General features: G+C 34.8%; 2 protein-coding genes across 2 annotated transcripts; one reads left to right on the top strand and one right to left on the bottom strand.

Moving 5' to 3' along the window:
* The first annotated feature begins 236 nt into the window (after positions 1 to 236).
* LOC143552716 (uncharacterized) lies at positions 237 to 3,703 on the top strand. Its single transcript, XM_077042864.1, has 2 exons — positions 237 to 3,174; positions 3,276 to 3,703. Exons 1-2 carry the CDS (start codon positions 372 to 374, stop codon positions 3,593 to 3,595), a joined length of 3,123 nt encoding a protein of 1,040 aa, XP_076898979.1. The 5' UTR covers positions 237 to 371; the 3' UTR covers positions 3,596 to 3,703.
* A 55-nt stretch (positions 3,704 to 3,758) lies between these two features.
* On the bottom strand, positions 3,759 to 9,013 carry LOC143552715 (T-complex protein 1 subunit alpha-like). The gene is made up of 17 exons (XM_077042863.1): positions 8,833 to 9,013; positions 8,672 to 8,736; positions 7,067 to 7,156; positions 6,887 to 6,973; positions 6,735 to 6,794; positions 6,599 to 6,649; positions 6,361 to 6,456; positions 6,217 to 6,282; positions 5,912 to 6,129; positions 5,728 to 5,824; positions 5,140 to 5,226; positions 4,919 to 5,053; positions 4,720 to 4,824; positions 4,506 to 4,634; positions 4,313 to 4,416; positions 4,142 to 4,232; positions 3,759 to 4,061 (listed from the first exon to the last, which is right to left on the bottom strand). The coding sequence occupies exons 1-17, from the start codon at positions 8,909 to 8,911 to the stop codon at positions 3,975 to 3,977; spliced, it is 1,647 nt and encodes a 548-aa protein (XP_076898978.1). The 5' UTR covers positions 8,912 to 9,013; the 3' UTR covers positions 3,759 to 3,974.
* Positions 9,014 to 10,482: the final 1,469 nt, after the last annotated feature.

Here is a 10,482-nt window from a genome sequence, read left to right as displayed (position 1 = left end):
TTATTAATACCAACAACCTTTTATTTCCATATTTCTCAATTTCAACTGGTTAATACTCACGGCATGCACCACGTTCATTCATTTTAATTATTTATTTATTTTTTAGTTCTTATGAGACCCAGCTTGTCTTGTCTTACAGTGTGAAGCACGTCAAAAAAAAAACAAAAAAAGAAAAACAAAAAAAGATAACAAACTAGTCCCATGTAGACATTTATTCCTCAAGTAATAAACACTCTTCACATAACGTTAGCTATTTATTTTTCTCAAAGTAAAGCACACTCCTTGTGGAAATATGGCATTGCCGGAGATAAGGTTAGCCGCTCGAGTATAAATTAGAACACGCAACCCATCATTTTTGAAATCAAGAAAACATGACAAGGCAAATAATGTTTTGTTCACACTTCGTACATTTATCTATAGCTCTAGTAATCATTTCATTTTCAAAGTTCGCTTTCGCGTCTTTGAAGGAAGCCAATGCTCTTCTTAAATGGAAAGCTAGCCTTCAAATTCCAAACGACTCCTCACTATATTCTTCTTGGACTCCCCTCCCTATGAATGCTACTGCTTCCACTCCATGCACTTCATGGTTTGGTGTCGGTTGCAACGATGATTGGACCGTTCACACATTGAATGTTACAACATCTGACTTAAACGGTACTCTTGACCAGTTCCCGTTCTCACTTCTCCACAATCTTTCTCGATTTGAGCTTAGTGTAAACCACTTTTTCGGTCCAATCCCTGCACAAATCCAGCTCCTGTCCAAACTTGTTTATCTTGATCTTTCAGGAAATAAGTTTTCGGGGGCAATCCCACCGGAAATTGGGATGTTAGCCAATCTCCAGACCCTCCACCTTTTTGAAAATCAATTAAATGGGTCGATACCACAAGAGATTGGTAAACTGACCTCTCTCTCTCACCTGGCCTTGTATGATAATTCTCTGGAAGGGGAACTGCCTTCAACATTTGGCAACTTAAGAAACTTAACTTACGTATACCTTGATAATAACAAGCTTTCTGGTCAAATTCCACACGAGTTTGGGAACCTCGTCAATCTTGTGGAAGTGTATATCAGTAACAATTCTCTGAGTGGTCCGATCCCACCCATCATTGGGAATTTGAAGCAGCTTACCCTTTTGTTCCTTTTCATAAACAAAATGAATGGTTCGATCCCACAAGAACTCGGGAGTCTGGTCTCACTTCAGAGCCTCAGCCTCTATTCAAACCATCTGACAGGCCAAATTCCTTCATCGTTAGGTAATTTGGAGTCTTTGGATCTCCTACACTTGTACAAAAATAATCTCTCTGGGCCCATTCCTACTGAACTTGGGAATTTGAAGTCTCTCACTCAGCTGGCGCTAAGCGAAAATCAACTCAGTGGTTCTATACCTTCGTCGCTAAAAAACCTGAGAGACCTACAATATTTGTATCTCAGTGAGAATAATTTATCCGGTCCTATACCACAAGGAGTACTGTCAAGTCCAGTCATGCTTGAGCTTGAAATGGACAATAATCAATTGTCTGGGCATTTGCCTGAAGATTTATGCCATGGGAGAATGCTTCAAAATTTATCACTAAGTCATAATCGACTTACAGGTCCTATACCGATAGGCGTAAGGAACTGCCATAGCTTAATAAGAGGTCGTTTTGATTTTAACCAATTTACTGGAGACATATCAGATAGTTTTGGAGTGTATCCAAGTTTAGATCTACTTGATGTCAGTCACAACAATTTTCATGGGCAGTTGTCTCAAAACTGGAGTAAATGCAAGAACTTGGCATCATTGTTTATGGGATATAACAAAATCAGTGGTTGCATACCACCCCAACTTGGAGATTCTACTCGACTACAAGCACTTGATCTTTCTTCAAATAACTTGGCTTGTGAAATTCCAAAGGAACTTGGAAATGTGAGAGGTATGCTGAAATTGTTATTGCAAGATAACAAACTTTCAGGTGTTATACCTCAAGAGCTTGGGTCGCTTCAAAATCTCCTTGCACTCGATCTATCCTCAAACAAATTGCACGGGCCGATACTGAGACACGTTGGTAAATGGACACATATATATTACTTGAATTTTAGTGATAACAAGCTCAGCGGAAAAATCCCATCTCAGATTAGTAAATTAGGGCAACTTACCACACTTGATTTCTCTTGGAATTCACTTACGGGAGTGATACCATCTGAAATTCAAAGTTTAGTGGTTTTGGCAAATTTGAATCTTTCTCACAACAAATTATCTGGTTCAATTCCTGATGCCTTTAAGGCATTGCCGAGTGGGATTAACATCGACCTCTCTTACAATGAGCTCGTAGGTCCGGTTCCCACATCATTTGCTATCTTCAAAAATTCATCCATGCAAGTATTCCAAGGCAATCCAGGTTTGTGTGGAAATGTTACAGGTTTGAAACTTTGTGAAAGTCAAATTCCAATGAAGAAGAAAAATGATAGCTTTCATCATAGGTTAGTCCTTGTGATAATACTCCCCCTTTTCGGGGCAATGTTACTCGGCGGCCTTTATGCTTATCTACTAAAAAGGAAAGGCTCTTCTCCAATGAAACCAATATTGGTTGAAGAAGCTAATGATTTCTTCTCAATATCAAACTTTGATGGACGAGCAGCGTATGATGAAATCCTAAAGGTGACGAATGATTTTGATGAAGCATATTGTATTGGCACAGGAGGATACGGCTCTGTGTATAAAGCAAAGTTACAACCTAACAATATTACGGTAGCTGTCAAGAAAATTCATTCTTCATCATCAGAGAACCTAATTAATCATAAAGGTTTCCTTAGTGAGGTACGCACATTAACCAACATAAGGCACCGAAACATAGTGAAGCTCTTTGGATTTTGCAACCATTCCCGTCACTCGTTTTTAATTTATGAATACCTTGAAAAGGGAAGCCTCAGATCGATCTTAAATAGTGATATCCTATCGAAGGGATTGGATTGGTTGAAAAGGGTCCAAATTGTAAGTGCTGTAGCCAATGGTTTGACTTATATGCACCATGATTGCTCACCGCCTATAGTTCATAGAGACATTTCAGCAGCCAACATCCTTCTCGATTCTGATTATGAGGCGCATATCTCTGATTTTGGCACGGCCAAACTTTTAAAGCTAGACTCGTCAAACTGGACAACCGTTGCAGGCACCTATGGTTATATAGCACCAGGTAACTTAGTTTTGATCTACATATATCTTCTAAATTTTCAAAAATATATGTATATGTTAGACCCTTTTGTATATGGATTGATATTACCTTTGTGCATGTAGAGCTTGCTTATACGATGGTGGCAACTGAGAAATGTGATGTGTATAGCTTTGGAGTTGTTGCACTCGAAGTGATCATGGGAAAGCATCCTGGAGAACTCATAACATCTTTACCAGCTTTGCCTGTTGATTATTTGTTGCCTACCAATGTGGGAGATAGTCGGATACCGCCACCATCACCCCAAGTTGAAAAACTAATGGAGTCTATTTTGATTATCTCAAAAGCATGCTTGAACTCTAACCCACAGGAAAGGCCAACAATGCGACAGGTTTCGAATGTCTTGGCAGTTGAGGATGAACTTTGGATTGATATATCTTATTAATTGCTTGCTTACAATATAAATTGTGCTTGTACTTCCATCTTTATTTACTTTTCTCAAGTTTTATATGATGCATATGTAATATATATGTATACTTAAAGATGTCTTAACTATGGTCTAAGAGACACAAGACAAATATATAGTAAGAAAAAGTTTCAATTAAAAATAAAAAATAAAAAGCCATAATCATTTTTGGCCATACTTTCTTAAACTTAAAAAATCACCAGTTTTCACAAAATACCAAAAGTCTCAATCCAGTGCTACATACCGATGATCATCTAGTTTCGACAAAATCAAACTAAACTACAAACGTGCAACAAAACTTTTCAAACAAACAAGCAAACCAAAAGCGATTAATCGTATCGTCCAAAAAGAAAAATAACTATTCTTGACCATCTTGACTCTCATCTTTAGCTAGCTTGATCATGTCGTCAATTCGAAGAATTGTTATAGCCGCTTCTGTTGCAAACTGCAACACATAAACCAGTTTTATTCAGGCATCATAAAAATATAAAAAAATTTATGTATAAAAATAATTATACAACTTACTTGTAGAATCTTGACTTTGCTCATTGCAGGTTCAATCACACCAGCTTCTAAGTTGTTGCGAACAGTACCGTTTACCAGATCCAAACCCATGCTGCAAATTATAATAAATTAAAACAAAATCTAAAATAAAATATAATAATAATAATTATTATTATTATTAACTACAATTACCTTGATAAATGTTTCTTGTCTGCTTTTGTTTGTGCGGTGTGGTGATATGCACGCAGTTTGGCTACCAAATCAGTTGCATCCTTTGCAGCATTAACAGCAAGAACCTATTTATAAAAAGGTTACATAAAAAAGTAATAACATTAAAAATAAATCAATTTAAATAGATTGAACTGTGACTACACGAAAGTCATACCTTAGGAATTATCAACAAAGATTCAGCAAACTCAGCAATTGCCAGCTGTTCTCGAGACCCTAGAGTTGTAGCAAGGTACTCCAGGTACACAGACAGTGCAGCCTCAACCGCACCACCACCAGCCACCACCTGATTAAACAATTGACCACCCGTCAATAAATGTATTTATAATTGTATGTAAATATTGTTTTATGTATTCTAAGCAGATTATTACCGAATTTGATTCCAATGTCCTTTTGACTATGCATAAAGCATCATGTAAAGCTCTATCCATTTCATCGAGCATGAAGTCATTAGCACCTCTTAGGATTACAGAAACCTGTTGAAATAATCCCAATTATAATTATTTAAACTAGTATACTTTGTATATCAAATTCATTTTATTAAAAACTGGAAATGAGTTAATAACATACTGCACTTGATGTTTTAGTTCCTTTAATCAGGATGACGTCATCATCTGCAATGCGTTCCTCAACAACCTCATCCGCGTATCCAAGGAATGACGCATCAAAAGTTTCTTCTCCTTCCATGTCAGCAAATGTTGACACCTATACATAGTAATAATAAACTTAATTTCAAACCAATGTGTCCATTTTATAAAAACTGAAAAATATATGTATTTTTTGCACATTACCGCGGTTGCACCTGTTGCTTTTGCAACATGGCGTAAATCTTCCTTACGAACGCGTCTCACAGCTATCGCACCGGCTTCCACGAAATACTGAGTTAAAGAAAAATTGTTCGAATTAAATAAATAATGCAATCACATAGGCATGTAAAAAACCAGACATTCAGTGAATTGTTTGCGAACAGTTCCGCAGGGAGTTCGTTTAGGTCTGTTTATTTAATAAACAAACAAACATGAACAAAAAAATTGTACATTAATGTTCATGGACATTCATCTATGTTTGTTCGTTTACGTTCATTAGTTTACATTTGTTTGAGTTTGTTTGTTTGCAATTTAAGGCCCAATACATTGTTGTTCACATTTAATTTTAATTAGTCTACCGAAGTAATGTTCGTTTGTAAGCTGTTCACTTATACAATTCACGAATGAACATAAACGAACATGAGGAACAAAACCCTGTTCGTTTAAGTGTTCGTGTCCAATCGTTTGTTCGATAAAAGTTAAACGAACAAACACAAACACGCTCCGTTCGTGTTCGTTTGATTTGTTTACAAGCCTAAAATTGTATCACCGAAAAATAAAAAAGCACTTTACCTTGAGTGCCATGTCATCAATTCCCTTGGTAGTTAAAACAACATTAGCACCAGCTTTTAGAATCTTTTCAATACGTTCTTTAGTCATATCAGCTTCTCTGTAAGTTTATACATAATTCCAATATCATTATACTATTAAGAAAACACAAAATAAGAAAACTATTGAAATAATAAGTTTTAATTACCTTTGACGGATTTTCTCCAACTCACGTGGGTCGGTTACGAGAACCTGAACACCTAGTTGCATTTTTGTTTTTTGAAGATTAAAGTCGAGACACGCAATTCTTGCAGGTGAAACTTTCATTGGCATTCCTTGCGCTGCACGCCCGGTGTTAAGTGCATAACCTTTCAATAAGTAGCTTTCTTTAGCACTTTTTCCATGAGCTTTCAGGATGTTAATTCCCTAATCAAATTAACATTTTCAGATATTTGCAGGTGTGATGATTTACATCAAACACAAAAAAAAAGTAATGAAGTTAATATAACAAACCTTGATTGGATACTTGATTTCACCACGTGCGTTGGTCATTTTAACAGCTTGTACTGCCTCAACCACCTAAAGATGTAACCAAATATGAATCATCTCTATACATATATAAGAGTACGCCATATTTATTTAAACATAGATGCATACCAAATTTGCAAAGAAGTCAGAGTCGCCCGATAACAATTTGGAAGACATGCTTGTCTTAGCACAGTTCACAAGAGAATCCTTTCCAAGCTTGTCAACCTAAATAAAAAGAAAAAAAAATAAAATAAACTTATAGTAAGAACATTAGAATTTTAAAGTTGTTTAAAATAAAGGCAATTAAATTGAACTCTAGTAATAAGTACTTTTAGTGTATTAACATATTAATCTATAAACTCATTACCCTAATTGCAAGCTTTTCTTCAACATATTTGCATGCCTCTCTCATTGCAAGCTGCAAACATAAAAATAAAAAGTAAACATGAGCATTATCAAAAAAAAATATTATAAAGAAGCTGGAGAATTGTTTTAACACTCACTCTGTATCCACTGATTACAGATGTTGGGTGAATCTTGTTTTTCACAAGGTCATTTGCTCTCTGCAAAATTATCATGATAAATATATTAATAAGCACCTTTATCAGAAATTATGAACACAAAGATTTATGTACTAGAATATAAATATCAGTACCTTAAGTAACTCAGCAGCTACAATGACCACAGAAGTGGTTCCATCTCCTACTTCTCTATCTTGAAGCTCGGCCAATTCAACAAGAACCTAAATAACCATAGGTTAGAAAAAAATAACAGATAAAACAGACAAAAGGTGACAAGATAACAAATGAAGCAAAAGAAACTTGTTATGTCCAACCTTGGCTGCTGGATGCTCAACATCTAACATCTTGAGAATTGTAGCACCATCATTGGTGATGGTTACATCACCAATGTCATCAACCAACATCTGAAACAAAATCCCACATTAGTTACACTCAAAAGGCTTAACCTAACTGAAAAATAAAATGTAGAAACAAGATAAGAGAAGCAAGTGCAACGACAGTACTTAAAAGAACAATATGTTATATCAACATCGGCACCAGGGGCGCAAATGGACCAAGCTGCTCGTGAGCTACTAAAATCGGAACGTTAAAAGCTCAAAAAAAACTGAGTGTTTGCAAGCTCAACCGGAACCCGAGCCTCATATAAAGCTAGTTTAGTTGTATGGGAAGCCTGCTTAGGCTCGATCCTTTAGTATCTTTTAGGTCTTACCTTTAGACTTCTATGTGTTAAGGCACTACATGCAGGGCCTTCCCCGAGAACCCTAAAATATTTCAGGGCCCACTGGCCCAGACGAACAAAAAAATGGGCATCTTTTATTTCTTAAGGAGAAATCAATGAGTCATTTACCGGTGGTATCATCAACAATTAAAAAACCTAGAAAATGTTCTAAAACTCGATCATTTTTCAACACTTAACAATTCATAGTATGACAAATGTTTGCTATAAACATGTGTAGAAAATGTTATAAAAGATATGCATAAAGTAATAAGCGCAAGTAATAAAAATAGTGGTTAATTTTCATTTCACTGTAAGCAAGTAATAAACATAAAAATCATTATACAATAAAATATATAAATAAAACAATTAATAAAAAAAATATTAGAAAAAGGTATAAAGGCTCTCCATTATGTGGCTCAATTTTCTGACAAAAGGCAATAAATTGGAAAAAACATAAAATTAGCTTGACATTTATTGAAATAAGCCCATAGTAACTCAAGGTATTTAACTCCATCTTCTTCGTTAGATCTAGGAAGAACACAACGACCAGGAGCACCAGGTAAAAGTCGACGACTGAAACTCTATTGTCATTGTTTCTTCTCGCCTATTCACTCTAATAACTCTCTTTAATTCGATTATACATGAAATTTATATAAAAAAACTTATATATATAATTTTTTGATAAAAGAGTCTCCGGGCCCCTATGGAGACCGGGCCTTGAGAGGTCAACCACCTTGCCCAAGGCCGGCCATGACTACATGAGCTCGAGCCGAGCTTAGACTCGTTTATGATTTTCCTCACAATACGTAATAACAATTTAAAACATATATAAATTAATTAAGAAATAATAAACAAGCCGAGCCTGAGCTTGAAAAAAACCACTCACTATTCGAGCTCGAGCTCAAAACAAGCCAAGCTCAAGTTACCGTAAATTCAGCTCGAGCTCATATACACTCATGAATGTCACAATATCTTGTGGTTTATCTGAGTTCACATCATCAGAAACTACGGCGTGTGTGTTGTAAGTGCAAATCAGTAATATTAAACACACAAATCAGATCTATCAAGCTAGTGCATACTTAAATCTATTCTAACCAGCTCAAAATCCACTTTAACACCACAAATAACATCGATCTAGTGTTTTAAAGCCACAAAAACCCTAACTTTATTAATTAAATTAGGGCTAAAAAAGCATAAATACCTTATCGAGTCCAACCGGACCAAGTGAGGTCTTGACGATATTCGAAACAGATTGACAAGCAGTAACTGTACCAAAACAATAACAATTAACAATTATTAATTAGTGGATGATTGTAAATTGATAAATTAGGGTTTCAGAAAGTGAATAATAATAATACGTACTGTTTTGAGTGCGAACATCTTGACCGGATTGACGGTCTCCGAGTATATCGAGCGGTTGTGATCCAAGCGCCATTGCCATTGATTATTATGATTTGTGATGTGTATGAAATGAAATAATAATAATAATAATCTCTCTGGAAGATGATAAAGAAGAAGAAGAACCCTAATAATATTATTAGTGTGAAGAGAGTGTGATGTGTGGAGGGCTTTCTAATTGGGCTTATTTATTGGGTCGGGTTGGACCGTTCCAGGATGTATTATTCTTCTTCTTCTTCTTCTTCTTCTTCTTATTATTATTATTATTATTATTGTATTTAAGTTTTACTGAGTGTTCACATAGATATTTCATTTTAGGGGGTGTTTGGCCTGGTTTTTATAACAAAGTTTATAGTTTTTTTAGTTTTTTTTTTTTTTAAATAAGTTTCACTTCGTGTTTGGTTTAGCTTTTTAAGTTTATGTTTATGAGCTTATATAAGTTAATTTAAAAAAGTTTATTTGAAGATGGTTTTTTAGCTTATTTGAATAAGCTTATTTGTTTAAAGTTGTAAGTTACTCATTTGCCCTCAAATAGTGATGGACTAATAATTATTGAAGCAACTTATAATCAACTTGTAGAATATAAGCTAATCCAAACACGTAAAAAGAGTTTATCAAATAATAGAAAATAACTTATAAGCTACTTTAAAATATAAGTATAATCCAAAAAATAAAAGCTAGGCCAAACACCCCCTTAATCTCTATAATTACACTTAAAATCATTATTTGATGCGACATTTTCAGTTAAATAATATTTTTTTGACAACTTTTTCATTGTCTTCTCTCTCTTATTCACTTGCAAATTACAATCATTTTCAAAACGTATAAAAAAGTAATATATTATGAACAATGTTTCTTCAAATTACTCATGAATAGTAGTTTTTTCTCTTTCATCCACTTACAACTATTCCATAAGATATAAAGAACACACTCATATATTTATGGAGGGGATGTTGTGAATGCTCTTAGTTGTTTGTTAATATCATTATTTTTTAAAACAATATCTATAATATTGGTTAACATGTTTGAATATTTTTTCTAAGGCTTGAAATAAACTCATAACATGAAACTTTTGCTTGAAATAGCTCGATTTGATAATGAGTTGAGCTTGAGTCGAACACGCCGTCTCCTACGGCTCTTTCCTCTCTTAGGGACTTCCACGAAATGAAAATAGGCGGGAAATGTTGGCTTGCTCTTTAGCTCGTCCTTTTGACTCACTTAAATTAACATGTTGTTAATAGTTTATAGCCAGTTTCTAAGTGCAACTAGTGCCAACTACCATCATTTTACGATCAACTTCGCATCAGGGCATTTTTTTTAAGTTCTATAAATCCTATCGAGCCGAAACGATAAATGTTTGTATAACAGTGTCGAGCTCAAGCTCAACTTTCCATCTTGGTTTAAAATTTGACATGAGTTCAAGCTCGCCCTAGTTGTGCTCAAGCTCGGCACGTAACCAATCCTAATACAAGCCAGTAACACAAAGCAACTTATATGATTTCCAATTGTATCAAGTTGGTATTTTGTTAAGCATGTTAAGAAACATACATCCTCGTCGTTGGTTTTACACAAATGTATTTTAACATTTTATTCATGAGATATAAACTTGGAGAT

The sequence above is a fragment of the Bidens hawaiensis genome, unplaced genomic scaffold (assembly GCF_021521415.1).
Source record: "Bidens hawaiensis isolate Kalapana, Puna unplaced genomic scaffold, B.hawaiensis_p1.1 tig00017009_1, whole genome shotgun sequence".
Lineage (NCBI taxonomy): Eukaryota > Viridiplantae > Streptophyta > Magnoliopsida > Asterales > Asteraceae > Bidens > Bidens hawaiensis.
The sequence above is the reverse complement of the archived record's forward strand: the minus strand, read 5'-3'. Positions and strand labels throughout refer to the sequence as shown.

Bases quoted from the DNA above. Each gene is read 5' to 3' on its own strand.
- LOC143552715 (XM_077042863.1), bottom strand. From the start codon at position 8,911: ATGGCAATGGCGCTTGGATCACAACCGCTCGATATACTCGGAGACCGT. The intron at 6,650-6,734 runs GTGAGTGTTAAA...TTATGTTTGCAG, and splicing joins CTGTAATCAGTGGATACAGA to CTTGCAATGAGAGAGGCATG. The intron at 4,233-4,312 runs GTAATTGTAGTT...TATAATTTGCAG, and splicing joins GACAAGAAACATTTATCAAG to CATGGGTTTGGATCTGGTAA.
- LOC143552716 (XM_077042864.1), top strand. From the start codon at position 372: ATGACAAGGCAAATAATGTTTTGTTCACACTTCGTACATTTATCTATA. The intron at 3,175-3,275 runs GTAACTTAGTTT...TTGTGCATGTAG, and splicing joins CTATGGTTATATAGCACCAG to AGCTTGCTTATACGATGGTG.